Source organism: Littorina saxatilis, linkage group LG15 (genome assembly GCF_037325665.1).
Source record: "Littorina saxatilis isolate snail1 linkage group LG15, US_GU_Lsax_2.0, whole genome shotgun sequence".
Taxonomy (NCBI): domain Eukaryota; kingdom Metazoa; phylum Mollusca; class Gastropoda; order Littorinimorpha; family Littorinidae; genus Littorina; species Littorina saxatilis.
The window spans coordinates 27,270,466-27,298,022 of NC_090259.1; the positions used below are offsets into that span (position 1 = coordinate 27,270,466).

At 41.6% G+C, this 27,557-nt stretch overlaps 2 protein-coding genes across 3 annotated transcripts in view; one reads left to right on the forward strand and one right to left on the reverse strand.

The window, feature by feature from the left end:
• LOC138948962 (coiled-coil domain-containing protein 18-like) overlaps window positions 1-27,557 on the reverse strand; it is a 170,636-nt gene that overhangs the window by 141,014 nt on the left and 2,065 nt on the right. For both annotated transcript variants that reach the window (XR_011450131.1, XM_070320640.1), the window contains exons 3-9: window positions 26,697-26,894; window positions 26,113-26,222; window positions 25,816-25,944; window positions 24,915-25,011; window positions 23,091-23,212; window positions 20,743-20,846; window positions 17,063-17,220 (exon numbers count right to left, since the gene is read on the reverse strand). Coding sequence is in view for 1 of the 2 variants with exons in the window: in XM_070320640.1 (XP_070176741.1) it covers window positions 17,063-17,220; window positions 20,743-20,846; window positions 23,091-23,212; window positions 24,915-25,011; window positions 25,816-25,944; window positions 26,113-26,222; window positions 26,697-26,894 (918 nt within the window). In the remaining variant the exon portion in view is untranslated. The remainder of the gene's footprint in view (window positions 1-17,062; window positions 17,221-20,742; window positions 20,847-23,090; window positions 23,213-24,914; window positions 25,012-25,815; window positions 25,945-26,112; window positions 26,223-26,696; window positions 26,895-27,557) is intronic.
• LOC138948955 (tenascin-like) lies at window positions 6,414-13,587 on the forward strand. The gene is made up of 4 exons (XM_070320630.1): window positions 6,414-6,791; window positions 10,711-11,077; window positions 11,504-11,586; window positions 11,890-13,587. The coding sequence occupies exons 1-4, from the start codon at window positions 6,423-6,425 to the stop codon at window positions 12,463-12,465; spliced, it is 1,395 nt and encodes a 464-aa protein (XP_070176731.1). The 5' UTR covers window positions 6,414-6,422; the 3' UTR covers window positions 12,466-13,587.

A 27,557-nucleotide genomic window follows, 5' to 3' on the forward strand; every position in this document is an offset into this window, starting at 1 on the left:
CCGTTTTTTTGATGTTGGTCTTTTAATTTCAGGCCGACATATTTACTATAATGTTTTAATATCGCTTCACGCGACCTGTTTTGTTATAAGAGAAATAATTGTTCTCGACTGGAGCATATAAACCGAAAGAGGAACATGATATGCGGGAACAATATTCGCAGATCAAATTCTTATCTCGACAGCTTAAAACCATTAAGACGAAGTTTCGAAGGAAAAACGAAGCAGGAACTTAAATTACACTGAGGGATACTTGTCCAAGTAAGTGAACAAAGAAAAGGCTGATTGAACATTCAATATTCAGAAGACAATCACGACAGTGTAAATAGAGGCAACAGAAATTGGAGCAGCCCATCTCTCACCACTTTACCTCCTCTTAACGTGATCTGATCAAAAATTCAAAACATACACAAGACAATCACGACATTGTTGGGAAATGTACAGCGTATATACATATAAAGACAAAGACAAATTGGTCCAGCCCAGCCCAGCCCCCCCCCCCCCCCCCCCCACATCCACCGCCGCCATGTCCCGACCTCTCGAACAATCAAAACTAAAAAGGTTTTCTCTTCTGTCTCTTCGATGAATTGATCTTTGTTCGACTATTTTGCTTTCTATTCTTCTTCTTCGATCATGGGCTGAAACTCCCACGTACACTCGTGTCTTTAGCACGCGTGGGTTTTTACGTCCTTGACCGTTTTTTGCCTGCCATACGCCGCTTTCGGAGGATGCATGCTGGGTATTTTCGTGTTTCAATAACCCACCGAACTCTGACATGGTTTAAGGATCTTTTCCGTACATACTTGGCCTTGTGCATGCGTGTATACACAAAGGGGGATAAGGCACTAGGAGGTCTGCACATAAGTTGACCTGGGAGATGGGAAAAATCTCCACCCTTAGCCCACCAGGGACCGGGATTCGAATCCGCGACCTTCCGCATAGTAGGCCGATGTCTTATCCACTAGGCCACTGCACCCGTCGTCCCACAATCAAAACTAAAGGTTTACTTTCGTGCCTCTTTGATGAATTGATCATTGTTCGACGATGTTATTTTCGATTGACAGTAACTTGAGTAAGACGTCAGTTCGTTCGGGTCAATTGTGCCAACCATATAAGCTGAAGAAACGGAACGTTTCCCACAGGCGAAAACATATAGATAGAGCCACACAAATCTCACTTTAATGCTGGTAGATACATCAAGAAAGGCGCGCAGAAAAGGCCAACATTGTTTATTCAATCAATCGGGGGAAATTGAGTTTCGCCACAACAGTTATTATTTTGCAGTTGCATCCATAGAACTCCAGTTGTTGGTTTGTCCAATCTTCTGTTCTTGTGAGATTCGTCTATCACACCGGAGACTGAAAACCTCTTTACAACATACGGTCGCACGTGAATTCTACGGATAACGTGTATGTGCAGATCTGAGGCTTTCTGTTTAATTACTTCCTGAAATTGCTCGCGCCCGCGTGACGACCAAAGGACAGAAAAAGAAAAGAAGAGACGCGAACAATTTCTGACACAATTTGTTGAATACAGTGTTTTGGTGAGTATGACGCTATGTATGAGTATGAGGTTAGGTGGTGGCATTATTTTCATGATGAAGAAGACTGGGTGAATTTGACTAAATAAGTAAAAGATCCTTTTGCTTCCTGCAATCTTCAAAGAAACAATATCCAAAGCTAAGACCTCCCTTCATTACCGCGTGTGTCTGTTGTGTATCTTAATTGTTCGTCGACTTAAAAGACTGATAGGTGGAAGTTCTAGGGAATGATAGTCTTTTGTCTATAAATCTCCATCGACTGACATTTTGTTTTGTTTTTTTTACTAAAGAAAAATGTAATAATGTTCTTTAAAAAAAACAAACACAGACACTGCTCATTACTATAACTCACTGATTACCAAAATGGGTCCATGAAGAATACATTCCACAAGAGGATGCTCGGAAATAGCTCTGGTGGTTTTTTTATGGGCTGTGCAAGAGTTGCCGCCCGTAAAACAAAGAGGCAAATATTGAGACTGATAAATTGTGTCAAGTGAGCAGAATCATCACGGTGAAAACGTAGCTCCGATGTGGATTTTCTGCAGCGTCCGCTGTCAATACGACACATTTTTCTTCCCAAAATATGCACATCGGAGCTCACGATCTCTGCAGCCACGATTGCTGGGCTGGTGACTGAACGGTCGCTATATTTGGAGCAAACACGTAACGACTTTAAAAATGCCTTTCATCAAGTCCAAACGTTCACGTGTACCGGTTTATCATTTCACAACGAAATAAAAAGAAACGTCGCCAACAATTCGAACGACAGGATTATCGTTAAAAAGTACCTATATAATGACAATATCTATTCCGTTTGCTGAATCGTTCTGCGGATTCGTGTAGGACTATCGTATCTTGTTCACGTCGGAGTTCATGAATTAAACGTGCATAATAACATTAGGTAAACAATCGGTGATGTGGGTTCGCTTTTTTGAGAAGAGAATAAAAGTTCAATATTTATTTCAGCACTCATAACAGTGCACGCAGATGACAGTATTTGATTCCTGACAAACTTTGCGTTCAATGATATCAAAACAACAATACACCTTATGGGATAATGTATGTGTGCAGAAACAATCCTTTTTTTGAAAGCGTCAAAGAAAACAACCACCAGTGCCATCTTCTTGGCGCTTTATCACTTGGTCTGAAGATGCGAAACTATTGAAGTATTCATTAAATATACACGTTTCTCTTTGATGATATTGAAAGCAAACCTCGAATCAAAAAGTGAAAAGTACAGCTTTAGAAAATGAAGCAGTGTCACACACACACACACACACACACACACACACACACACACACACACACACACACACACACACACACACACACAAAACATCTATCTGCCTTTTGAATAAACTCCAAAGCCCCAACCCTCACACCAATCCCTTCCTCCGTCACTCCAAAACGACCTGGGTTCAACGGGCGGTAAAAGTCTCAAAGCAGCGGCATCGAATGGGGTTTAATTACTTCGGCAGACAACCATTCATTCTGATTCTACCTTTCAAGTTGTTGAAATCGAAATTGCTGGAATTTATTCTATCTTTTTTCAAGGCAACTGGACGAGAAATCATACAGGGTGTCCCAGAATACTTGCAACCCAAATACATACAAATAGTTTATTACACAGGCCAGCAACTCCAAAAAATATTACATTTCCTGGAAGCTGAGATGATGACAATTAGAAAACTGAAGATTTGAGGTCTCTTACTTGCAGGATACATTTTTCAGAGCACATGTTGCAAATGACCGCCGTTTCGCTGCAGACACACTTGAAGCCGACGAGCAAAGTTGTCAATCACCTTGACACACTCTTCCTTCCTGATGGCACGAATGTTCTGGGTGATGGCCACTTTCAGTTCAGCAATGGATTGAGGAGGATTCTCATACACGTGGTCCTTCAAGAACCCCCAGAGATAAAAATCTGGAGGGTTCAGATCAGGTGAATACGGAGACCACTCAGGTTCGCGGCGCCTGCTGATCAGCCGATCAGGGAATCTGTGGTCCAGCCACTACAGTCAGCTTCCTGCCAGATTTGGGTGTCTCTGCCTTCTTGTTGATGTTGTTGACTGATCCTGTGGCTTTAAATTTGTGAACCCAACGACAATTTGGCTTTTCTGGGGATAATTGTTGAAGTGGAACTTCCTGCGATATTTGGCTTGCACCGTTTTGAATGATTTTGTCTCCAAATAAGTAGTGACGCAAAATACTGCTTTCTTTTTTGTCCAAGGCATTTTAAATTTGTCTGATTGCTAATTATTCGTTGTTATGGTCTCCTCTTTGCAAATCAAAAAAATAAGAAAAATAACATTAATATTGGCAGAGTTATTAGCACTAACATGGGTTGCAAGTATTCTGGGACACCCTGTATGATGCCCCGCTGGTGATTCTTTGGCACATTTTTATTCTTCAGTGAAAAAACGTGCGAGATGCAAACAGCGACATAGTTAAACCTACAGGAAAACCCTACTTGGTCACAGGTTAGTATATTCAGAACGCGTAAAAAAAAAAAGGGTTTTTTTTATTTTTTTTATACTCTATTGGGTTTTAACCATGTTTTACTTCTTCTTTATGAATGCATCAAGGAGTTTTAAACTTATGGCTGTTCATAATTGGTATGATAGCAAGGTATGTTACAAAGCCTGGCCCGATTTTCGAGAAAAGGAATGTACCTTTAAATTTCGTGTATTCTATATATATATATTCATTATTAACAATATCTGTTATTGTTCAGAAGTAAACGTAAAATCAGATATAAACCTTTGCTCAATGTATTCTCTGAAACTTTGGATTTTGTCAATGTCTGTATTCTTATATATCCAGAGATCGAATCATTTGAACATTGTCAACCGTTCAAAGAAAAACCTTTAGTATCAGAAAGAAGAAGAATAAAACAAGTCGCGAAAGGCAAAAATACAACATTTAGTCAAGTAGCTGTCGAACTCACAGAATGAAACTGAACGCAATGCAACGCAGCAAGACCGTATACTCGTAGCATCGTCAGTCCACCGCTCATGGCAAAAGGCAGTGAAATTGACAAGAAGAGCGGGGTAGTAGTTGCGCTGAGAAGGATAGCACGCTTTTCTGTACCTCTCTTCGTTTTAACTTTCTGAGCGTGTTTTCAATCCAAACATATCATATCTATATGTTTTTGGAATCAGGAACCGACAAGGAATAAGATGAAAGTGTTTTTAAATTGATTTCGAAAATTTAATTTTGATCATAATTTTTATATTTTTAATTTTCAGAGCTTGTTTTTAATCCAAATATAACATATTTATATGTTTTTGGAATCAGAAAATGATGGAGAATAAGATGAACGTAAATTTGGATCGTTTTATAAAAAAAATAATTTTTTTTACAATTTTCAGATTTTTAATGACCAAAGTCATTAATTAATGTTTAAGCCACCAAGCTGAAATGCAATACCGAAGTCCGGGCTTCGTCGGAGATTACTTGACCAAAATTTCAACCAATCTGGTTGAAAAATGATAGCGTGACAGTGCCGCCTCAACTTTCACGAAAAGCCGGATATGACGTCATCAAAGACATTTATCAAAAAAATGAAAAAAACGTCTGAGGATATCATACCCAGGAACTCTCATGTCAAATTTCATAAAGATCGGTCCAGTAGTTTAGTCTGAATCGCTCTACACACACACACAGACAGACAGACACACATACACCACGACCCTCGTCTCGATTCCCCCCTCTATGTTAAAACATTTAGTCAAAACTTGACTAAATGTAAAAAGAAAAAAGTCATTATATTTTAATTTAAAATTCTAGTGGAAAACAATCACTGTTTAAAAATGTTATCAGCAACAGAATAGCTCTGTCTTCGTATTACAACCACGCAGTAGACAGGCTTGGACGAGTCAAGGTTAAATGTGATGGTGGTGTGAAACGCGATCAAGGTAACAACATGCAAACAAAATCAGATGGAAGTTTTGTCTACGACCTGCGACATCATACCGAAACATTGCTCAAATCAAATAAGCCCAACGGTGCGCTCCTTACTTCTAACCTTTTTTAATCGTGTACCAGTGCTCACCTTCTTAATGATCAACATAACTACATCCTTTACCTTTGGTATAGGGTCCTATTGACTAGTTCTTGGACACATAATCGGAGGTACCATGCAGGGATGCGAAAATACACTTGCCAATTTCGCGGAGCGATTGAAAGTCGCAGATCAATTGCCAAGCCGGCAAGTGGCAAGTTTGTGAATTTCTAAAGTAGAAGTTTCCAGTTTTTATCTGTACAGTTGTTCTATTCAATATTTTTCCAAGATATATCTCTGTTGCCAACAAATTCTTTTGTTTGCCGATTCATTGAGTTGGTTTTACTACAAGTTTGTGAAATGGCGTGTTAAAAAAAGGCTACCTTTCTCAGAGGAAAACATCAAAAATATTTTGGGCTAGTGAAAATGTCTGTGGCCTAGTAAATTTAAGAAGTTATTTCCTCGTCAGGCTAGTTGAAATTTGTGAACTTAGGCATCCCTATGAAACAACAACAGTCATGGCAACCGTACTTCTTCTACCGCTGCTGGTGCTGGCATTTTCCCTGTTGAAGATTTGTTTTTCTTCTGCTCAAAAACTGGCTTATTTGTTTTGAGCAATATTTGGGTATGACATCAAAGGTCCCAGACCACATTTTCAATCTTGAAAATTGACATTTCAACCTTTTAACCATCTCTAACGTCTCTATAGATCTTTGAAAACATAGTCTCGGGTACCAGCAGCCGTAGTTCTACAGCTCTTGGTGCCCGCGTTCTCCCTGTTATGATGTCACATATTTAATAATTTAAAGCCTACACCTATGGTGACGGAAGCTCCCTATTAACTAGTTCTTTGACACCTGACCTCAGGTACAAGCAACAGTCATGAGAGCCGCATTTCTACTGCTGTTGGTGCCGGCCTTCTTGCTGTTGCTAAGCAACACTGCCAGAGGCGAGGTGGACTCTGCTGGCTCTATCCCGACACAGTCTCAGACGCGCTATCTTGGCTGCCCTGGTGTTCCAGCTACAGTCAACGGCAATTCTGACATGGACGTCAAAACTGTGACGAAGTCTTCCCTGGAGTGTAGCATCCTGTGTTCCCTGAGGAAGCAGTGCTGGGGCGTTACTGTGTGTGCAAGCTACGGGGAAGGTAAAGACGGCGTGGTGTGCGAGATGTGGGTCAGTGGAGTTCCTTTCACACAATGTCCTCAGGGCTCCGGATACATCGGAACTGATTGTCGCTTTTTACTAAAGGTTGGTGTTAATTAATAATTGTCTGTCTTTCTTTCTTTCTTTCTTTCTTTTTTCTTTTTTTTCTCAAGAAATACACAAGAACAAACGTTGTTATGCTTTGTTGCGCATTAGCTATCAGGTCAGTATAGATTGCCTATCAAAATATGCATTGTATCACCCCCAGCGGCACACCCAATGCAACAGTATTCCTACCTAAGAATATCCGAAATGTCTTCAGGTTTATCCCATGACCTGCCTCTTTGTCTCTGTTAGCTGAGGAGGTGATTATTCTGAATATTCCATCACAACCATATGGATATCCCATCACAACCGAGTTTCGATCTCAACTGTCATTGGTCATTGTCTTTGATTTCAGAGTACAATTGAATAATTTATAGAGTAATTTATAGAGGTCATCTGCATATTCAGAGTTTACAGATGGACTACTTTTTTTCAACATACGACTGAAATATTTTGTGGTGTCAAAGTCAATATCATGTATAGGGACAGGCCTACATGTGTCAATATTGAGAAAATAAAGAATACTTCATACGATACGCACATTCTGCATGGATTTAAAGAGCGGAGTCGAGATATTTCGCTGGCTGAAGCGACTGCATGGTCAAAGGCATGTTCAACGAGTATCGCGAGTGGGATCAAGGGACGATACTCCCTAATTTTTACACAGACAGCCATCTACACAGAACCGTGAGAGAGAGAGAGAGAGAGAGAGAGAGAGAGAGAGAGAGAGAGAGAGAGAGAGAGAGAGAGAGTGACTGACTGACTGACTATTAGGGTTTAACGTCCTCTTAGACCAACTGGTCTATATTGGGACAGGTATTGGTAGTACGCTGAAGATATGGTGTGATACTTTGATTCGAACAAGCCCTCTGTGGCTGTCTTTTTCGACACACCAGCATTGGGTTTGTCTCGTCAAAGTATCGAAATACGATCATGACAATCAGAGACGAGAGATGATGCATGCGTGTCTTCGTGTTTTCCAAGCCCTGAGACTTTCGCTGTGAACGTGGGATCTTTTTCGTGCGCATGTGTGCACACGGGGGTGTTCGGACACCGAAGAGAGTCTGCACAAAGTTGACTCCGAGAAATAAATCTCTCGCCGAACGTGGGGATCGAACCCACGCTGATAGCGACCAACTGGCTACAAAGCCAGCGTGCTACCAACTGAGCTACGTCCCCGCCCGAGAGAGAGAGAGAGAGAGAGAGAGAGAGAGAGAGAGAGAGAGAGAGAGAGAGAGAGAGAGAGAGAGAGAGAGAGAGAGAGAGAGAGCAATCAAAACACAACCCAGTCACCTGGTAGTTCGAAAACTCAATCTGAAACTGACATCGATTGTCGAAGGCATGCCTGCGGTGCATAACTCTGGAAAAGTTGTCGTAGCTGGGAACCCGTTGAGATCCATTCCAACGCCAAACAAATTATCAGAAGACTCACCATGAAGTCAAATCAAACGTTAGGTTTTCTCATTTGGTTATTTGCTTTGGCTTTAAGTGTATTGCTTCGATTGATAGCTGAATCTGCTTGCAACCGTGCTGTTCAAGACTGTTCGAACTGTCGTCTGCTAGACGGGCTTGTGTGAATCCGAGTCGAGTCAACTGCGGGGTTCAGCGACAAATGAGGGAGTGGCACCAAAATGAAAAGAAGAAGACGAAAAGAAGTTGGAGATACAGTTAAGATATATGGGGAAGAGAAGAGGATGTTCAAACTCAAGACCGGGACAAAGTAGAAAGCGATGTACCGCGACCGACTCTCAGTGCCGACATTCAACTTCCAAGCTTTATTGCTTAACGTCTACAACAGGCGAAGTATTGAAGCTTTGGCTCACCTAAACCCGACGACTGAATATGTAAGTGATCCACGTGTGAAAACCAAAACAGAACAGCGCGATGACAGCCAACATTTCTATCCCCGACTGACAAACAGTAACACTGCATGCGAACTGACTTGGGTCAACGATCAAACCAGCACGGCCCGAACTGAATTTGTCGCGCTGCCATTATCGTGCGCAATTCTGGTAAAAATATAAACCCGGTATGCCGAATTGAGTATAACGAAAGCCAATGTCAAATATACACAGGGATATTTTAAAATGACTTTCAAAATGTAAAAGCAGATAGCAGACCTTTTTATAAGCAATATGAATGACTGAATGTCCACATACAAGTCGAATGACGCCGTCCACTATGCTGACAAATGGGAACTAGCTTTGCGCATGAATTCATTGACATGAATTTCGACTGCGGAGGCTTTTGGCAAGCTGAAAACAGGCACGGGCAGGTTTTAGTGGAAAAAGTAAGTGTTTTTAATGAAAACGTCGGAGTAATGGGATAAATAGCTTTAACACCTCGTCCTGAATATCTTGCATATTTTCCCTCGGGTCGATTTTCATGTAAATCGACCCTCGGGAAAATATGCAAGATAATTAGAACTCGGAGTGTGTAACCTATATAAACAATGGAGTCCGGGTACAACGAATCTCAAGAGAGATACATTTTAGTTCGTTATATCAGTAATTCGCTGTAGAGTTTTCAACCCTAAACGGCCTCAAGACAAGTTTTCCCACTCACCTTCAAATGATCGTCCCATCGATCTTTTCTTGGAGAGTACAATCTCTGCATGTTTTCAACAGCTTCATAATATAATCCATAGAGAGGCATAGTTCAAATGTTCACTTTACTATAATTTTAGAAATAAAATTTAAAAAGTCGTGTAAAAGCATGTACCGTATTTTCCGGGTCATAAGGCGCGACTTTTTTCCTCGAGTGTATCAAAATACAAAAAAAATCAAAGAGACCGCCTGAGTACCAGTCAAACAACTTGTGATAATGCATGTTTCAGCTACTAGGTACTACCCTGGCCATGTTTCCTCTCAAGACATCAAAGAGACCGCCCCATAGGTTAAACTCGGTCACTGACCCCGGTGCAGGAAGTGTTTCCTCTCTCAGATATGACAGGGGAACCACCTCTCATAGCTAAAACTGGGTCATTGACCCCTGGGAAGAAGGTCAGTGTCTATAAACAAGGCATCACAATGGACCTGCCTTTGATCTCGCCGCACACACAGAGCACACATATTTCCAATCTGTATTCTCCCTTTGATGTGCGGCTTATTTTCATTCTTCGACCGTTTGTTACCGGTATACTTTTACTTGTGTTTGTGTATTTTTGTGTATTTTTGTCTTTGGAGACAATTATTGACATCAGTTCGTTGTAGCCTTGTGACTTTTAGAGACAAAACGGCTCTGGGGCGATGAAAACGTGTTTGTTATAAGAGGGGTTCGTTATGCAAATGAGTTCAAAAGGTTCGTTGTAGCCGGAAAGTAACAAGTAAGAAATAGAAGGCTGTCTGCCGGGAAATCAATGGCAGTTCGTTAAAAGCGGGATTTCATTATACCCAGGTTCGTTATAGCTGGACTCCACTGTATCCACTATCACTAAATCTGCTGATGGTAAAAACTTTTGTAAGCTGAATTTTTGTTTGTTTGTTTGTTTGCTTAACGCCCAGCTGACCACGAAGGGCCATATCAGGGCGGTGCTTCTATGACATATAACGTGCGCCACACACAAGACAGAAGTCGCAGCACAGGCTTCATGTCTAACCCAGTCACATTATTCTGACACCGGACCAACCAGTCTTAGCACTAACCCCATAATGCCAGACGCCAGGTGGAGCAGCCACTAGATTGCCAATTTTAAAGTCTTAGGTATGACCCGGCCGGGGTTCGAACCCACGACCTCCCGATCACGGGGCGGACGCCTTACCACTAGGCCAACCGTGCCGGTTTTGTAAGCTGAATATGCCAACAAAAAGTTCTCCATTAGTTTTACAAACAGCATCAAACATAAATATGGTCGCGTCCCAGCATTCACTGAAAGCACAGTGACAGAGCAGGCACTGATCCTACTTGTTTTCAATCACAGAATGCAGGGCTGTGTACAAGAACAGGCAATGCACCAGTGACAGAAATGGCCACAACAACAACAGGCGATGCAGCAATGACAGAAGTGACCACAACAATAACAGACGATGCAGCAATGACAGAAGTGACCACAACTATGACAGGTGACACACCGGTAACAGAAGTGACCACAACAATGACAGGTTACACACCAGTGACCGAGATGACTACAACAATAGCAGGCGACACACCAGTGTCTGAGATGACCACAACGGATGCAGCAGCAACCACAACGATGCTGGTGTGTCAAAACGGTGGCACAGTCAAAGGCACCTCGTGTCGCTGTCCTCTTCCCTACGGCGGCCAGACGTGCCAACGCTATATGAGAGGTATGACATGAAGAAAACTCATCCTCTCCGGTCTGTGAAAGGGCTTGGGTTTGTATCTCTGTTAGTTGTATGTAATAAGAGTGGAATTGGCTTTGCAAGTCATGATTCTTACTAATGGCGTGGTTAGAAAAAAAATGTGTGTATGCGCGCGTGTGTGTAGCGGGTGGATTCTAGCGTGCGTGCGAGCCCAATGTCTGGAGTAATTCGTATGTTTTTACTTCGTATGCTTTTTGTTTTGGTTGTTTACCACAATTTTCCATCATACTCTCCTCATCATTTGTCGACCTTCCGTGTCTCTCATGAGAATAAACTTCGCGGCTGTCACAAAATCGATTCAAGATGGCCTCAGCGTACCTGTCAATATAGAAATGTACCGCAAACTTACTACTGCAAATACATGGGTTTCTTTTCTTTTTGGATCTTCAGACTGCACGGAGGGATTTGAACACAAGAATACCAAAAATGGTGCATACTTCATACAACCAGTTGGCTCTCCAAACGCATTCAAGGTCTGTATCACATACAAAACCAGTACAATACTATCAATCCTGTTGTTTCTGCAGCAACCTGCAAGATTTTGTAATGTAAGAATGCAGCAATATTCAGAGATGGTCAGTCAAAACAGCTAAGGCCGGGGGAAAAAGAAAAGTTTACAACTGCTGAACAAGAATCTACAACCGAAGTAACTGGTCACTTAAATGTTTCAAGAAAATGCATCATTGAACAACATTTCAAGAAAATACATCTTTGAACAATCTTTCATGAAAATCCATAACCTAACAGCCCACACCTCTCTCTATCCTCTGCAACAGGTAAGATGCAACTTCCAGGTGGCCATAGGCGTGACCCAGGTCATGACACGCAAGGACATGCCGGGCCAGTGGCACAACAAGACCTGGCAGCAGGTCAAGGACGGATTTGGAGACGACCTGGTGACCACACCAAACTCCTGGAACTTCTTCATCGGACTGGAGAACCTGCACCAGATCAGTCGCCAGGCCCTGTACTCCTTCCACATCTTCTTCTTCTGGGGATCCAACAAGGATGGGTGCGCCTCCTACAAGAACTTCACCGTCGGCCCGGAGTCGTCCGGCTACAAGATGGACTATGACACCTTCTACAAACTGACCAACCCCGGGGAGGTCAACTACCTGCTGGCCAAAAACCAGGCCGATGACGGCTTCAACAATACCGCCCCTCGCTCCTTCAGTGCGTCTGACAACGACCTCAACAGATGCTTCACTACCACTGGCGCCGTCGGCTGGTACGACTCCAACTGCCAAGGTATCAGCCTGTTCAGAGACACCCTTCACTGGCCTGTGGGTGGTCAGAACAAGACTCTGCTGTGGGTGATGCTCAATCTGGTTCGTGAGTTTGATTACTATTAACCTTTCTGTTGTATGACTCCAACTGTCAAGGTATCAGCCTGTTTAGTGACAACACAAATCTGCAGTGGGTGATGCTCAATCTGGTTCGTGGGTCTGATAACTATTAAAATTTTTGTTGTACGACTCCAACTGTCAAGGTATCGAGCCTGTTTAGCGACACCCTTCAGTGGCCTGTGGGTGGCAAGAACATTCAGACTGTAGGGTGGGTCGTGCTCAATTTGGTTTGTTAGTCTGATACATGTAACTGTTAAATCTTTTGTTGTGAGTCATTCTCCAAAGCTGGTGAATTCTTAGGTCGGTCACTTAAAACGAAATTTTTACAGAAGCAAATGTGGTTAGACCTTTCCCCCTGTTTATGTGGATACAGATAATTATGTTTGAAGAAGCACCCACAGCAAAATGAATGAACATATTTGTATTTTGATATTAAATATAGTGTAATAATGTCAGTAAATCAACAAAAATGGCGTCAGAAAAATGGGAACAGGCTCGGTACATATATTGGAAGCTACGGTCCATTGCCACGATAAATTTATTATGCATGATTTGTTGAAAAGTCACTTTGTGAAACGATAAAGGTTCATTCCTGTGCAATTGTTGTTATTTTCTTTGTGTTTGAGACCCCCAAAAATGAAGTTGAAAACAGCTTTACGTACGCATCGAATGTTGTCACGCTCACTTAGATTTTTCCGACCTCTGTAACCAAATGAATTTCTTTATAATCACTAATTTTTTTACGATCAAGTCAACAAGTGCACCTTGAAGATGCAGAAAATGCATTCATTCAACCGAGGACACACTTTGGACGAATTTGATGTCTCAGAGAGTGTTTTGTGTCACACGTGATGGCTTCGTAACGGCCGTTTTCATTATAAGCTAGCATCAATTCAACTGAATGAAACCATACATTTTCATGTTTGCACCTTTGTTAATCACCCAGCCATACAGATGCATGACGGTTTTTTTCACAATTTGTCGTGTTTAATGACGTAATTCATGAACAAGAAGGGCAAAGCCCATACGACTCACATGCTTGACCTTGACCTTTACATGACCTTGACCTTCAGGGTCAAGGTCAAATAACTAAACCTAGCAATGACATCATACACTAAGAACTGCTTTACACATTTTTCCTACCAAAATACATGTGACCTTGACCCAAGGTCAAGGTCATCCAAGGTCATGCAACACAAAGCTGTTAATTCAAGACATAGGAAGTACAATGGTGCTTATTGGCTCTTTCTACCATGAGATATGGTCACTTTTAGTGGTTCACTACCTTATTTTGGTCACATTTCATAAGGGTCAAAGTGACCTTGACCTTGATCATATGTGACCAAATGTGTCTCATGATGAAAGCATAACATGTGCCCCACATAATTTTTAAGTTTGAAACAGTTATCTTCCATAGTTCAGGGTCAAGGTCACTTCAAAATATGTATACAATCCAACTTTAAAGGACCCTTGCGACCTTGACCTTGAAGCAAGGTCAACCAAACTGGTGTCCAAAGATAGGGCTTACATTGCCCTGTATAGCATACATAGCTAAGGTTGCCATTCTCGATAACTTCAGAAAAAAATGCGAAAATGTGAGAAATGGTCGTTTTTAAGACAACAATTACGGCCCCTGTGACCTTGAACTTGAAGTGAGGTCAAGTTGCCGCACATGTTTTTTGAGATCTTGTAACCATACACCATCAGGCCACATCAGGTGTTGATAGACTTAATAGTGTCCAAGAAATATCCAACGTTCAAGTTTTCCGGACGGACGGACGCCGGGACGGACGGACGGACGGACAGACGACTCGGGTGAGTACATAGACTCACTTTTGCTTCGCATGTGAGTCAAAAAAGAAGGTGTAGTTGACATTTTGGACGGGTGCGTTCGTAACGCCCTCTGCTACCGGCGAGATGCAGACCCCGATTGCTTGAACTCCTGGGAATCTCACATGACAAGGTTGGTATTATTTTGTCGCTCATTCATTTATAAGCATGTTTGTAAAAAAAAATAAAATTAAAATCACACAAGTGTGAATTCCATGAAGTTCTTCAGCCCCACCGGGTTTCGCTTGTCAGTCCTGTAATCTCATGAAGTGAGCGTAACGGCATCTTCGGAATCTTGCGATTTAAAATGAAACCTTTTCTTAAAACAAAGGTGTATGCTCACCTAGATTGCTAACTTATGACATTGTATTGCATTCTCAAAAGCGAATATTATGAATTTGATACTTTATCCAGTGACCAAGTTTTGTGCGCACCAGTGACAACAATTAGACGTGTTGTGAATGATGTCTCCGGTAGAATGCTAATTATCCCCCGGACAATTCCCCCTTGTACATCTGCCCTCTGAACAATTGCCCCTATGACAATTGCCCCCCAGACAAATGCCCCAAACCATGGGCGGACAGTTGCCTTCCCCCCCCCCCCCTCCCCCCGACAACTGCCCCCCAAATACCCCCTCCCTCCCCAGAAGCGTTCATTGTAGAAATATTTATAATCATGATAGCAAGAGAAGTGTAAAGCGGTCATGCATAGCATACAAATAAAACACATATAGAATTGCAAGTTAATTTGTTTATATATTTGGACAGTAATAATACAATCCAAAGATTGATACTATAAACTTTATATTGCAGGTATTGGACAGAAAGCCTGGTGAGGTGCACTTTGTTTCCATGAGTGGCAGATAAAACACATATGGACAGCACTTGCAGTATTAGTTGCCTTTTGCTTTAAGCTGTATTGTTGTATATCCGGCACATTATGTTGTCAGTTGTTCTTTCGGATTTTTCAAAGTCTGGTGTTTGTTTTTGCATGATCTGAATATTGTTGATCACAATAAAATTGATATAATTATACATTTTCTGGTGGTTATTTTTAATTATATGTGTGATTGTCAAATACGTATTCAACACCTCGTCAAATTCAAGGTTGTTACAACGTTTTCACATTTACGCAGGATCTGTCTGTCTGTCTGTCTGTCTGTCTGTCTGTCTGTCTCTCTCTCTCTCTCTTTCTTATTCCCTTTTTTCTGTCCACAAACCTTTTCTGTCACCAATATAAATGTGTGTACATGTATATTGTATGTACGTGCCAAGGTATATTTAAAAAAAAAAATTAAATTAAAAAAAATTAATTATAAAAAAAATTATTAAAAAATTATTATTTTTTTATATTTTTTTTATTTCTTTCCTTTTAAACAACTCCTTATACATGCTTGTCAAGCTATAATTAGTACAACATATAATCATTCAGTATGACTGCATTATTAACAAATTTGTGTCACGATGATGCACACGTAATGAGACGGGTATACCCCCCTATCAGATACCTGTATTTTGTAAGGAAACGTATTTCTTGCTTTTTCGTTTCTTGCAAACTGTCATTCTGATAACAAAGAACCTTTGAATCAATAATTCAACTCAAATTAGTCAAGTTTTATTTTTGGGCCTTATTCCCACTTTTGTTAACCAGTTTTGGAGAATGACTCTTGTACAAGCTCACTACAACTGGGGCCCGGTTGTGCTTAAAGATCTGGTCAATTTCTTTCATAGATTCAACAGTTTTCTGAGCTAGAGCGGGTGACTGTTTTCCCGATGATGTTACTTTAATGCCTACCTAACCATTGTTAATTTCATTTCATTTCGTACTTCATTGTGCTATTGCTGGGAAATTCAGGTCGCTCCCCCCCCCCCCCCCCCCCCCCCCCCCCCCATGGAAAGCTTAGGCAGCAGTAAGAGTTATGATAGGGGTAATGAGCCACCTGTGTTTTTTGCAATTGTTACGCACTCACGGCAAATTAAGCCATTAGGGGCAAAATGACCAAGGTCTGTATATGCCACAGCCATGACACAGGATGAGACATTGACATTGTCTTGGAGTCATCACATAACGTTGGCCCATGTTAGTCTCCGCCTGGTTTGGAATCTATGACCAAAGGTTCACATGTCCAGTACTGCCTTATCAATCTCAGCTACCAGACCCTCTTGTTAGCATTTCAAATTTGCTTACAAGGTAAAACAGCTGTACGCCTATATCTCAGCTATTCTTGTCAATATCGCTTTCCGCTTCGAAGAACAACTTACTCGTTCAAACAATGTATCCTTCGTAAGACAAACTGATAGTTTCCAAGCCGCCACTCCTCCCTCCCCTTCCGTCCCCTCCCAACACTGGTAAATAAGATAAATAAATAAATGCATCTTTTTCTCTTTCGCCGTGTGTGTGTGTGTGTGTACGTGTGTGTGTGTGTGTGTGTGTGTGTGTGTGTGTGTGTGTGTGTGTGTGTGTGTGTGTGTGTGTGTGTGTATGTGTGTCTAGTGTGTGTGTCTCTCTCTCTCTCTTTCTCTCTGTGACTGTATGTGCTTGAGGAATGTCTCCAGCAACGATTTGCCTGCAACCGACAGATAGAAACATAGAGACAGACAGACAGACACACAGACACACACACACACACACACCTCACACAAACACACAACTGACAGACAGAGAAACATACAGATACACAGAAAGACACTGAGACAGACACACAAACACACACGGAACAGACAGACACACAGACAGACAGACAGAAAGAGACACACGCACACTCTGTACTCACCAGGTGAGAGGCCTGGTGCAGAACTCGCTGCCTGCGCATGTTGTCTACTATGTCTTCCAGTTGGTTGATGGCGTCTCGGTTCTCCTCCACCTCCGACCTCATTGCAGCGTTCTCTTCTCGCATTACGCTCATCTGTAGAGTCTCCTCCTCCAGCTTGTCTGAGGGAGAGAAGTGCAAAGAACATAACACTACAGTGAAGCAGAGTTGTACTCCCCTTTTAAGACACCCACAAACGGAAATAATCAGATCTTTAAAAGGAAGGGAGTCTAAAATAGGGGTAAAAATTGCAGTGGTTTTAAACTGAAAAATTATTTTGGCCAGGTCTTAAAAGATGAGAGGTCTTAAAAAGGATGGTCGTAAAAGGTTTGTTTGTTTGTTTGTTTGTTTGCTTAACGCCCAGCCGACCACGAAGGGCCATATCAGGGCGGTGCTGCTTTGACATTTAACGTGCGCCACACACAAGACAGAAGTCGCAGCACAGGCTTCATGTCTCACCCAGTCACATTATTCTGACACCGGACCAACCAGTCCTAGCACTAACCCCATAATGCCAGACGCCAGGCAGAGCAGCCACTAGATTGCCAATTTTAAAGTCTTAGGTATGACCCGGCCGGGGTTCGAACCCACGACCTCCCGATCACGGGGCGGACGCCTTACCACTAGGCCAACCATGCCGGTACGTCGTAAAAGGTGGGTTCCACAAGTGCTCTTCCCAGGCCTCGGTCTTCGGTCGTCCATGCATAATTTTTTAGATATGACGCATTATTCTGCACCTAGGCTAGTGAGACATATGTTGACATGACAGTTGACACTCTTTTTTAGCGGTCAGGACATTTATACCAATACGTATTGCGAGGGGAAGGAAGGGGATTGTTTGACAGCAGAGATGTTCCATTACTTGTCTTGATATCAAAGCACCAATTTTAAGTATGGGAACGATTATCTCTAAAGAGAAAACTTAATGCACAACGTATTCCCAAGAGATGAAGAGAAACAGAATAAATGTGTGTACGTGTGTCTGGTGTTTGTGTGTGTGTGTGTGTGTGGGGGGGGGTGAGTTTCTCTGTGCGTTTCAGTTTGTGTGTCTTGCTCAATGTCTGTTTGTCTCATGTCTTCATGTCTATGTGTTGGCCTGGTGTTTGGCTGTGCTACATTTTTATAAGTCAAACCGGCTTTCCAAAAGGACAAGCCTTTACATTCTCAAATATCTGAGAATTTGAAATACTTTCACCATGTACTCTGTCAGTACTATCTTCAAAATACACATTACTCCAAAAGCAAGTGGGTATGTTGAACAGGAATGAAAATTAATTCCTCATTCCCCTAACATCAAAACAAAACAAAACATTTCAAGGCTTGCTCTGGGTGAAAACATTTAGTAAAAAAACTTCTGTGTGTTTAACAATCAGCAAATGCCTTTAAAGAAACTACAGGACCAAAGCAGACCATGGACCTTCAATAGTCTAAATGTCTCAAGACAAAACAAAAGCTACAAGTAACTAAGCAGAAACACAAACAAAAAAGTAATCATTTCAGTAGAAACCCATTATTTCAATCTGTTTGCTGCACCAAGTTGTTATAGGAACATCAAACATCCTCACATAGTTGCCCCGGCCGATATTTCTCAAAATGCTCAAAATCATTAATTTCGATGAAATAATGTTGATCTCAATTGGAAATATTGATCTACTGTAGAATGTCAAGAAAGAAAAAAAATCCATAGTTTGTGCTGGTGCATTAACGGCCGTTAATTAAAGGCATTTGCCTTTTGGTTTGGCTTACTAACTCAAATCTGGCCAGGCTGTTACATGGGCCTATTATTATCCCTCCACTTTGACACATACTAACAAGTCGCGTAAGGCGAAATTACTACATTTAGTCAAGCTGTCGAACTCAAGGGATGAAACTGAACGCACTGTATTTTTTCACCAAGACAGTACAGCTTCGTCAATCCCCGCGTGAAGGAAATCGCTCACCTCCCACGTGCAAAACGTAGTGATATTGACACGCCAGATTAGCGCGGTAGCGTATTGTGCTAAGCAGGAAAGCGCGCTTTTCTGTATTCTTGTTAACTTTCTGAGCTTGTTTTGAATACAACCTATCATATCTATATGTTTTTGGAATCAGGAAATGATAAAGAATAAGATGAAATCATTTTTGGATCGATTTCTTAAATTTTAATCGTAAGACTAATTAATCTATTTTCGTTAATTGTGATCACATTTTAAGAGTAAACATAACATATGTATATATTTTTAGATTCAGAATGTGATGAAGAATACGATGCAATCAATTTTAAATCTGTTTGCGAAAAATCGATTTTAATGACAACTTTAATGAGCAAACTCATTAATTAATTTTTAAGCCTCCAAGCTGAAATGCAATACCAAAGTCTGGGCTTCGTCGAAGATTACTTGACCAAAATTTCAACCAATTTGGTTGAAAAATGAGAGCGTGACAGTGCCGCCTCAACTTTCACGAAAAGCCGGATATGACGTCATCAAAGACATTTATCAAAAAAATGAAAAAAACGTCTGGAGATACCATACTCAGGATCTCTCATGTCAAGTTTCATGAAGATCGGTCCAGTAGTTTTCTCTGAATCGCTCTACACACACACACACACACACACACACACACACACACACACACACACACACATACACCACGACCCTCGTCTCGATTCCCCCCTCTACATTAAAACATTTAGTCAAAACTTGACTAAATGTAAAAATCAAAAGCCTCGATGCTTTCTGTGCATACATAATGATTTTTTTTCCTGAATCAGTTTCAATAAAGCCACAACTGCATAACTAAATCATCCCCAAAGCCAACTCTGCACAGAACGCATTCAGGATGTTGAGTTTGGTATGAGTCTAGGTGGAGTAGTGCTCTTAATAGTCTTATCCTTGAGTTTGGTATGAGTCTAGGTGGAGTAGTGCTCTTAATAGTCTTATCCTTGAGTTTGGTATGAGTCAAGGTGGAGTAGTGCTCTTAATAGTCTTATCCTATGTGAAAGCCTGGGAAGATCTGAGATAGTGAGCAGAGCACAGGAAGGACTGTGCTTTTAATTTCAGTGGGTGAAAATTTAAAATCAACCTGAGGTCAATCAAGTTCAGAGCACACATCAAAACTACAGTTCATACAACAAAAAGTGACTGTTTTTCTCACAAAAGATGCAAAAATAAATGTCCCAATCCGGAGAGAAAAGAGCATGTACAAAAGAACTGAGGTCATCCTTCACTAAACACACACACACACACACACACACATGCATATGCATGCACACACACACACACATCCACACACACATACACACACACACACTCACACACACACACACATTCACACACTCAGACACTGGTCTTGGATTACTATTCACACTGCTGTAAAAAACTGTACAAATGTTGTCAACTTTTTCTGGTTTAAAAGAATTTTGACCTGTAAAGGCTTTTATGCACAAGAGTATAGTTTTCCATTGTTATCATATTTGATTTCAGTCAATCGTCACATGTCAAATTTCTGGCATGCCAAAAGGTCCAACAGAGTTAAACAGAGGTGCATGATAACTTGTAACTTCTTGTCTGATCCTCAAATTTGAGGAATTGAGTAGATGGAAACGATTGAGGAGGGAGAACAAAAAGTATGATTTTGCATGCAGACTAGGGCTGGGCACTTACGGAGTCGTGTGGTGAGCTTGGCGAGCTGCTTGCGAAGGTCAAGGTTCTGAGCCTCCATCTCAGTCTTTGTTTCCTGCTCCACTGAGACCAGTCCCTCCAGGCGTCTGCACACACACACACACACACACACACACACACACACACACACACACACACACACACACACACACACACACACACACACACACACACACACACACACAGCCATGTGAGTATAAATACTCTTGCTTTATTCTATACATGTACAAACTTGTTTGTACAAAATCTAAGCTCTTTAGCAATTCAGATAAGGTTAGACCCAGTGTTAGAAAGCTGGCCTTCCGTGTGGAAGGTTTGGGGTTTGAACCCCAGGTATGATGGTGGGTTTAAGACAGGGATTGGCTTGGGTTTTGTCCACTAGGAGTTCATTGACTGACTCGGCCATGAATCAATCTGTCATTTTGCAAACCAATCAGTTAAGATAAAAAAAACTTTCCTTTCACCACGGGACTGCCGTGACTGTGCATTACGGCAGTGAGGAAAAACTTCTGAAAGTTGTTTACAATGTACAAATGAGAGGAAAATTCAATTCATTTCTTCATTTTCTTGTTAATTTTCAAATGGTCTTACATGAAGAGGAATAAAAGGTGTGAGGACATAATAACCATATTTATTTCAATTAAGTAAGGAAGGGGGGAAAAAAAAGAACAAGACAGCAGAAAAATTAAGACGAGCTGACTGACTCTGCTGCATGTCTATCGGTCAGTTGACGGATTGAGACCAATGTGTTTCGGTCTTTTCCGAATTTAACATGGCAAAAGACTGATGACCGACGCCCAAGCCAATCCCTGCTTTAAGATGGAGATTTTTCCTATCTCCCTGGTCAACGAATGTGCAGACCTGCTTGTGCCTTAACCCTCTTTGTGTGTACACACAAGCTCAAGATCAAGTACACATGGAAAAGATCCTGTAATCCATGTCAGAGTTTGATGGGTTGTAGAAACACGAAGAAAAAAACCCGCATGAATCCCCCGCAATAGGAGTATGACTGCCTAAATGCCAGGGACAGAAATGGACATACAAATAAGTGTATGTGGGAGTCCAAAAACACAGAAGAAGAAGAAGAAGAAGAAGTAGAGGTTACATGCCGAGTCTCAGTGATTATCAAAAATAATGGTCGAAGTTAGCGGATCATGAAAAATGCGAGCTTCGTACATTGGAGCGTTCGGAACTTTTCAATCGCTAAAGTAGTTCCCTCAAAGTCTAACTCATCAACATGTGAGCTATCGAGGATTCAGGCCCGTTGTTGGGTAAGTGATTTTGGTTGTTGGGTAAGTTACCGAAAAATAACTAGCCCTACATCTTTACAGAGAGAAAGAAGCATAGGGGGGAATAAGAAGAAGTAACAGATATCCTTATTGCTACAAACCTCCCATTCCACGCCTGTCTCTAGCATAGAATATAAAACACAATGTTTACCATGTGACTATCATTTCAAACACTGCCACCATCTGAATCTGAAGAACGGTGAATAAAGATGGCTCTGAATTTAAAGGTACTGTACCTCTTGTGCAACGTATCATGTCAGCACCACACATCTGTCCAGGCTTTTACATGGAACATGAGCATCCCACAACTTGTACACATACCAAAACTCAACAGTCTGGCTATTTTCTGTGCAGAGGGAGATTTTTCAGATTCAGCTACATGCGACATTAATTCAGAAGAAAAAAAAATCCCATTCTGCACCAAACACTGGCAGCCTTTTGATTTCTGGAACGTGTCCCAGTAAAATGATGCTCTTATTCCATGTAAACCCTGGACATATATGTCACGATAAACCTGCAAGAAGGAAGGTACCTTACAAGATCTTTTTGAGAAAAAGAAAAAGAAAAAGAAAGCACACCAGAAACCAGGTTAGGTACGTTAAACTCAATATTTCGGCATGTAACTGCCTTCGTCAGGATGGTATGAAGATCTTTTTTATTGTAATTAGACAACCACTGCCAGCATCTGAATGTGAAAATTAAAAGTGGCTCTGAATTTACATTTTCATTTTCATTACTCTATTGTCCCATCGCTGGGAAATTCGGGTCACTTCCTCCCAGTGGAAAGCTAGCAGCAACAGAGTCGCGCCACCCCGGTGTATGCATGTTTAGGTGTAATCAGCCACCTGCACGTATGGCAGAATGACCAAGGTCTTTGACATGCCACAGTGGTGGCACGGGGGTGGAACATGGATACCGTCTCTGAGTCTGCACATCCCGGCCAGGATTCGAACCTGCGACCACAGGATCACAAATCCAGTGTTCTACCACCTGAGCTACCGAGCTATACTACAGCAAACACAGAACACAAGTATCACTCACTGTATCTCTGTCTCATGAGAGGTGACAGTGCTCTGAAAGGAGTCGACACGCTGCAACAGCTCGTCTCGCTCAGTGTTGGTGTGGGCAAGACTGTCTCGCAGGTGATCCTCACTCTCCTCTAGCTGTGCACACAGAGCACAGAAAAAGTCAGTGCAACATTATGTACTGGAATAATAAAGACTCTACAGTGGTAACACCCCCCCCCCCCTCCCCCTTCCTTCTTCCCCCCCCCCCCCCCTCTTTTTTGTAAAACCTCCAGATATACGAGAAAATCAGGTTAAAAATAACAAATCTTTAAAAAAAAAATATTAAAACAAGAAGGGCAAAGCCCACACGACTCACATGCTGAACAGACCTTGATCTTTCTTTCAGAATAATTTTACAATAAAACTAAGAAAAACAATATTTATTCAGTAAAGAAAATAATTACAGAAAACTAATGCCATTGTGAGTTGCACATTCAGTAATTGCATCCAAGTTATGGTGCATACTGTGTCAAAAGGTTCTCCATCCTAAAATGCTAATCGCTGGTCATTAGGGGATCGAGTCGAACAAGGAACATCAGTTCTCCGACTTCTCTCTAGTCTGGCGCCTGTTTTCTCTTTTTTGACAAATATCAGTTTAACTCAAACTGACCTGGAACTTGAAGATATGTAACCTAATGTGAGTTATTATGAAAATATAATGTATTTCCCTCACACATATGTAGTTTTGGAAGAGTTATTTTCAATAGTTCAAGGTCAAGGTCACTTCAAAATATATACATTTCAACTTTGAAGGACCCTGTGACCTTGACCTTGAAGTGAGGTCAAGTTGCCAAACGTGTTTCTGAAGATCTAATGTATTTCCATCACACATATGTAGTTTTGGAAGAGTTATTTTCAATAGTTCAAGGTCAAGGTCACTTCAAAATATATACATTTCAACTTTGAAGGACCCTGTGACCTTGACCTTGAATTGAGGTCAAGTTGCCAAACATGTTTCTGAAGATCTTGTAACCATACACCATCAGGCCACAATTGGTGTTGATAGACTTAATAGTGTCCAAGAAATATACAATGTTAAAGGTTTCACAGACGGACGGGGGGGACGGACGCCCGGACGCCCGGAAGGACAGGCGGACGATGTTGGTGAGTATATAGACTCACTTTTGTAAGTATAATGTATTTCCCTCACACATATGTAGATTTGGAAGAGTTACCTTCCATAGTTCAAGGTCAAGGTCACTTCAAACTATGTATACAATCCAACTTTAAAGGACCCTTGCGACCTTGACCTTGAAGCAAGGTCAACCAAACTGGTGTCCAAAGATAGGGCTTACATTGCCCTGTATAGCATACATAGCTAAGGTTGCCATTCTCGATAACTTCAGAAAAAAATGCGAAAATGTGAAAAATGGTCGTTTTTAAGACAACAATTACGGCCCCTGTGACCTTGAACTTGAAGTGAGGTCAAGTTGCCGCACATGTTTTTTGAGATCTTGTAACCATACACCATCAGGCCACATCAGGTGTTGATAGACTTAATAGTGTCCAAGAAATATCCAACGTTAAAGTTTTCCGGACGGACGGCGGGACGGACGGACGACTTGGGTGAGTACATAGACTCACTTTTGCTTCGCATGTGAGTCAAAAAACGGGTCTTAAAAGGGCTGGAAGTCTTAAATGTGGGGGTCTGAAAGGAAGGGTACCCCTATACAGCTTCTGCAATTGCTTGTGTTACTAACAGCTGTTAACAACCTAAGAATCAAAGGGAAAACAGCACACACACACACACAGACACACGTGCGCGCACACACACACACACACACACACACATCCTTACCTTCTTCATACGTTCATGGTTGCGGCGCTGGAAATCTTCTAATGACGCCTGGGCTTCCAGAAAGTTCTGCACGGCTTCATCTCTCTGAGCCTCCACACTAAAGCAGAATACACGTACATAAAAATATGTCAGTACTGAATACCAAAAAGATTTATTTTCGAGGTTCTCACAATCATTTTTTCTAGAATTCACAAGGAAACCGATCAGGAGATTATGAAACTACATGTACGTACATCCTGAAAGCAATCAGTATTTTCATTTGAATCAATGGTCTGGGACAAAATGCTAACATGAATTATGATGCCGTAATTTCATCTTGGCAAATCTACCTTCTATCATTTATCCCTATTCGGATGGCGTGGGTCGTGTACGACCCATATTTTTTACATTGAATCCTTGTTTGGAAAGCATGGGTCGTACATGACCCACATGACATCATCCGGACTGTGTAGTCCAACGCGTTTGTTTGTTTGTTTGCTTAACGCCCAGCCGATCACGAAGGGCCATATCAGGGCGGAGTCCAACGCGTGATCCGGTGAAGGTTAAACTGCTTAAAACTACACACACTTTTATTCCGCAAATTTGTCGAAGAAAATTCATGCTAGCAAAATCTAGCAATACTAGTATTGTGTTTTCCCCACTCTAGGCTTGCTAAGCCGTTGAAACTGTATGGTGTGGAGGTGCCTGGAGACATTGAGAAAATTTTCTTGCATCAAGATTAAGCCCTTGAACCTTTCCGATATCATTGAAACCAGAGCTGCAAGCTCACCGCAACTATACGATGCCCGCAGTCGTCAAGTCAAAGTGAAACTGGGAGAAAATAGCTTAGAAACACAGAAGATGATGCCAGAAATTAGCAAAAGGGAGTACTACGGTGAAAGGCATCGATCAGCCTACGCACCTGCAACGGGCTTTCCTCTCCTGGTCTAGCTGGGAACACATGTCCTGAAGTTGCTGTTGGCATGACATTGATTCCTGCTGAGCACTGCTCACTTGCCGCTGGCTTTCTGTCAGGTGCTGCTCTGCTGATCTGCACAAAATCATTTAACTGATGATGTAATGAGGAAGCTCTGTGGACTGTAGCCCTTAGCAGTAATCAATGCTATACACACAAACACACATGTACGCACATGTACACACTCAAAAAAACACACACACACATACATACACACACACAGAGGTTTACATAAACACACACCTGAGAGCCTTGTCTTGAGCCTCCAGTTCTGCCTGCAGTTCTTCCATACGTTCCTGCAGCCCTGTGTTCTGTGTCTGGCTGCCTTCAAGCTCCAGGCACAACTCTCCTTCCTGGCAACAGTCATGAACTAGGTTAAATAATGGAAGCCATCAGATGAAACTTGACAACAGGCAAAATGAAGCTAGAAACAATCCTGTTTTGGGAACTCGGGAACAAAGAAGGAAGGAGAGGAAGGAAGTATAAAAGAATCAGTGAAAGAGAAAGATCAAGAGAAAGAAAAAATAAGAATGAGAGTTAGAAGAAACAAACTGTATAACAAAAGTATGACGGTTACAAAGAAAGGGTCTGTTCATTGTACAAAGGGAGGCAACTTTTCAACAGCATGCGTCAACACGAAGAATAGAGGGGCTTGTCTGCTTGTGTCTCTTCATATATGCCAGTGGTGAAAGTGTACGATAGAAACTTCTCCCTGAGAAATTTTAAGAACACTGCACACCCAACTCACTCAATGTTTCGTGCGTGCCACAGGAGTGCATGGATGTCTAAAATGAGCGAACGAGAAGTAGAAGAAGAAGAAGGCTCACTCGATGTTTTGCCGCCTGTAATTCACAGACCAGACGCTCCAGCTCAGAAAGCAGACGCTGATTCTGACGCAACAGTTTGACGCTGTTGTTGTTTCTGTTGGTGCCACTGCCAGCATCAGAGCCTTGATGTACGCTGCCAGAACTGTCAGAATCATAGGCATCGTCTGCTGCAACTTGTCCATCTCCTCTGGGTAATGTCTGGAGAAAAAGACAACATGCAAAAAGTAAGCAAAACCGAACACACACAAAATGGCACTGGGGTCACGGCCTTGACCTTTTTTAATGTAAATATTGCTTCTCTTTTTTAGGTGACATAGGCATTTTAGCCATACAGTGAAACACTCCTTTTAAGACCTTGCTTTTTTAGACGTTCTGTTCATAATATAAACCTCCATTGTAAGACTCCCTCCTTTTTAAGACCATATTTTCTCAGATTTTTGGGGTCTTAAAATGGGGGTTCCACTGTACAGGTAAGTAAATTAGGTCTTGTGCGTCAGCCAATGCATCTTGGTTGAGAAAAAAAAAAGACTATCAGTATTATCCTAAGAAAAAATAAACAAATTGACCCTATTTTCTCCCCCCTTTGGTATCAGAAACAAACATTTTTGGTTTGGCCTCGGCTTCATTCTAAGGCAACAAAAAAAAAATAGGTGTGGTTACGGTAACATAGCCAAAAAAAATAGGGTAGGTAGGTAGGCAATCACTTTTTTTTTTTTTTAAACTTTTTTTTCTAATGTGTACAAATTAAACCTACCGTACTTTCCGGGTGACAAGGCGCTTTGTTATCTTAAAGACGCACCCCCTTCTTTTTAAAAAAAAATTGTAATCCAGTCACCCATTGGAGCAGGGGGCCAATAGGGC